At 37.8% G+C, this 3,849-nt stretch overlaps 1 protein-coding gene across 1 annotated transcript; it reads left to right on the top strand.

Moving 5' to 3' along the window:
* Positions 1-725: 725 nt before the first annotated feature.
* On the top strand, positions 726-3,849 carry LOC119649269 (gustatory and odorant receptor 63a). The gene is made up of 7 exons (XM_038051358.1): positions 726-1,013; positions 1,068-1,217; positions 1,278-1,460; positions 1,516-1,659; positions 1,725-1,838; positions 2,885-3,325; positions 3,652-3,849. The coding sequence occupies exons 1-7, from the start codon at positions 840-842 to the stop codon at positions 3,751-3,753; spliced, it is 1,308 nt and encodes a 435-aa protein (XP_037907286.1). The 5' UTR covers positions 726-839; the 3' UTR covers positions 3,754-3,849.

Here is a 3,849-nt window from a genome sequence, read left to right as displayed (position 1 = left end):
TAGTATCAGTTCAGCAGTACAATGATAGAGGGATCTTTTGGCGAAACCCGTGGCTTTGCCATTTAAGTGTGATTTTCCTGCTCATATACATATACCAATGATCCTGGTAAGTCATAGAAATTGGCAGCATCACGTTACCCCTTTTTGGTAAAGTTGATACGATAAGTCTTTTGATACTTTTACTGCCGCTTCTTGAACATTAATAAAAATTCATTCTTTATTTTCGACAGATATCATGCCAGCTTGAAAGTGATGAGAATTTTTAGATTTCGATATGTTCTATTTATATCTCAAGCATTTACACATATATATTGATCCCTGACTATTTTGTATGCCCAAGTTCAAAATAATTCAATTCTCAATGGCTGAATGAAGCGACCATCCATGCACTAACGAGTTTATAAAATCGACGACCGGCCTTGCTTCTTCTACCTTAACCTAAAGGTGAACAGCTTCTTATCAGTTCCACTTCACAAGGCAGAAAACACCTTCATAGCGTGCACTACTTTCAAGGTTGACATGAATTCGTCAAATTTTGTGTTTCGCTGCACACTTACTTTATGAGTAGTCATTAATGGCACAATTTAACTGCACATCCAACACGTTTCCTATTGACTATCCTTTCATCCTTCCATGCCTACGTACCAGTAAGTAAACACAAGATGCATTATTTAATGAACTGGTTAAGGGTATTTAACGAACGTCGACACACCGTAGCTTGTTTAATTGATCCATGGGAATTATTCAGTTTATACTGGCCAATTATCCTTCTGTGGTCAGTTCTACATAAATCCTGAAAGGGGTAACAGCACAACTTAGTAGTCAGGACTTTCCTTAAGATGAATGGCTTCAATAACGTCCCTGGAAAACCGAAGACTATTTTCCTAGATGTTAAGCCTACTGTGGACCAGCAGCGGAGATATTCTAGTGCCTTAAATACTAATCGGAAAAGTGTTGTTCTTTATGGTGCAGATGGAGTATTGAATTCAGCAGCCAATCGCCAATATGCTACGGTGTGGAATTGTAATTCATAATATTTGGAACTAATTCCGATCCCTCCTTTCCAGGATATCGTTTTTCAGAGCATCCGCCCTGCGTTCGCATTCCTGAAGACGATAGGTGTATTTCCAATCACTAGGAATGCACCAGGCCAGGCTTATTTCAAACCGTTTACAGCAGCCTTTGCGTATTCAGTGGCAATTTTTTCTCTGATCCTTGTACGTAGCTAATGTGTAAGATCGTCAAAGTGTTACTGATTTATATTGTGTGCTCTGTAGACCTACGTGTGCTATGTTACATATATGCGAATCGGAATTATAAGCAATTTAGAAGGACGTTTTGAAGAAGCTGTCATAGCGTACCTCTTTCTGGTAAACATCCTTCCGATTTTCATAATACCGCTGATGTGGGCTGAAACGAAAAAAATAGCGTCAGTGATGAATGACTGGAATGATTTTGAGGTAAAATTTTCATTCAATAAAGTATCATCCTCTTATGCCCGAATAATGATTTCAGATCCTATTTTATCAAGTATCAGGACAACCTCTTCCGCTTGACCTTCGCGCAAAGGCATTGGTTTTATCGATTGTCCTGCCCATTTTATCGATTATTTCTGTTGTCATAACGCACATAACAATGGCTGATTTTCGATTTGTGCAGGTAAGGTGAAACGAATGTTCGTTAATGAACTTGGCTCGCGTCTAACTAATGAATGTTTTATTAAGGTCGTACCCTATTGTCTCTTGGACAATTTGACAGTCATGCTCGGCGCGTATTGGTACTTGCTTTGTGAAGTACTTAGTAAGTCTGCCTTCATTCTCGCGGAAAATTTTCAGAAGGTACGTGCAAATTTAAATTAAATTCATGATGACTCACAGCAAACTGGAATGCTATGCGAATTTTCCAGCATGTATGTATTATGTAGATAAGTCATTCATTCATTCAAGTCATTCATTGTGGAAACACTTGGCCACTTAGCGTTGATTCTGTCGGCATGGTTGCTGCTCCGTCTACTACTTCGCCACCTCAGAGTACCTTTAAAATGAGGCAATTCACTCTAATCTGTGATACGATTTAGAGTTCTTTTGTTATATTTTATCTCTCCTTAGTTAAATTTAAGCCACTTGTAGCATCCGCCGCTGGATAAGCTAGACATATAGCGCTTCGGTTTTCAGCTCTGTTCACTCAACTCGAGATCATCGGATGATCTTCGCATTGCCTTTGACTTTTTCTGGAATGACATGAGGAATTTTTTAATTGCTTCTTCCTCTTTCTCTTCCTTTACCCGTTCAATAATTCTCGTCATCCCAAATATAATAGCTAAAATTTCCCTAGAACGCATTAAAAACATCTCGGAAGCTTAATCGATAGAAAGGCTTCGCGCCCTGGATTCTCCTGCAGTGACCACCCTACGGATTATTTTAGGGCAGTGTGGGCAGTTCAGACCGCTGCTTCATCAGCTCTTTATAAATTTTAGGAAAGCTTTTGACACCGTCAGCAGAAAGTGTATCTGGAATGCTCTACGCGGGAAGGGCTTGTTAACCACTCCGCATCGTGATCTCACAATAGTTTCGGTTGAACCCCCAAGACATATTTAAGAATGATAGGTATCAGTAAATAGAATTGATAGACCAGTAGCTTATTCCAAACTACAATTTTATTTTGTAGTGTATATATATATTTCGGGAGTAACTTAACCACTTCATTAGTAGCTTTGTACTCTCCAAAAACTAACCTTCAACTTAGTTACGTGTGTCTGCTGGTTTCACATATATATCATATATTTTCAGCTATGATTACTTGTTTACTAATTACTTTTATATAGAACAGGAAATGCACTCAAAGGTTTAGACCAAATCCATTTTTGAATGTCGATTCTTTCCAGGCACTCAAACATATTGGCCCGGCTGCAATGGTTGCTGACTACCGATCACTATGGCTGCGTTTGAGCAAATTGACTCGGGATACTGGAACGGCAACTTGCTACTCTCTTACATATCTCAATCTCTATTTGTTCTTCATCATCACTCTATCTATATATGGACTTATGTCTCAAATGTCTGAAGGATTCGGTGTCAAAGATATTGGTCTCGCAGTCACAGCTATTAGCAGTGTATGCTTGCTTTTCTTCATCTGCGATGAAGCCCACTATGCTTCACAACACGTAAGGACCAATTTTCAGAAGAAGCTTTTGATGGTCGAGTTAAGTTGGATGAATTCGGACGCACAAACTGAAATCAACATGTTTTTAAGGGCAACAGAAATGAATCCCTCGAACATAAATTGCGGCGGATTTTTCGATGTGAATCGAAATCTCTTCAAAACAGTGAGTAAATCGTTACTTTCTTTTATTTTTTGATTTCTTCTTAATTTTTGTGGAATACAAGGTATTTGATTAAACTCTTGCTTGTTTATAAAATACAATCATGATTACTGATTAAATCATGCTCAACTTTGGAAGAAAAACGCAAATATGTGAAAATGAGAAAATGTGGCGACTTCACAACTAAGTTAACTCCCCATTCATAGGTAGTTATCTAATGCGGCAGAGAGAAGCATGGAAGTATTTTTTAATAAATCAGGACATCTTTTCTTAGTTTATGAAAATATTAATTCTAAGCGAGGATTCACTTTCTATTTTATATATTTCAGCTCCTGACTACGATGGTTACATATCTGGTAGTGCTGTTGCAGTTCCAAATAAGCATCCCTGAAGACGCTGGTTTGGAAAGCAATTCTACAAAACCAATGTAGAAAAGAAATTCTCATTCGACTTCACTAAGTGATAACATGGAAACTACTTTTGTAAACTTTAGAAATAAATATAAATTTATTTCATTATAAACAAAA

This window comes from Hermetia illucens, chromosome 2, assembly GCF_905115235.1.
Source record: "Hermetia illucens chromosome 2, iHerIll2.2.curated.20191125, whole genome shotgun sequence".
Classification (NCBI taxonomy): Eukaryota; Metazoa; Arthropoda; class Insecta; order Diptera; family Stratiomyidae; genus Hermetia; species Hermetia illucens.
This window is presented reverse-complemented; position numbering and strand designations above follow the sequence as displayed.

What these genes read in the sequence shown, in the direction of transcription:
- LOC119649269 (XM_038051358.1), top strand. Translation starts at nt 840, where the DNA reads ATGAATGGCTTCAATAACGTCCCTGGAAAACCGAAGACTATTTTCCTA. An exon ending in CAATTTTTTCTCTGATCCTT is followed by an intron (nt 1,218 to 1,277) that starts GTACGTAGCTAA and finishes TGTGCTCTGTAG; the next exon opens with ACCTACGTGTGCTATGTTAC. An exon ending in CTGATTTTCGATTTGTGCAG is followed by an intron (nt 1,660 to 1,724) that starts GTAAGGTGAAAC and finishes TGTTTTATTAAG; the next exon opens with GTCGTACCCTATTGTCTCTT.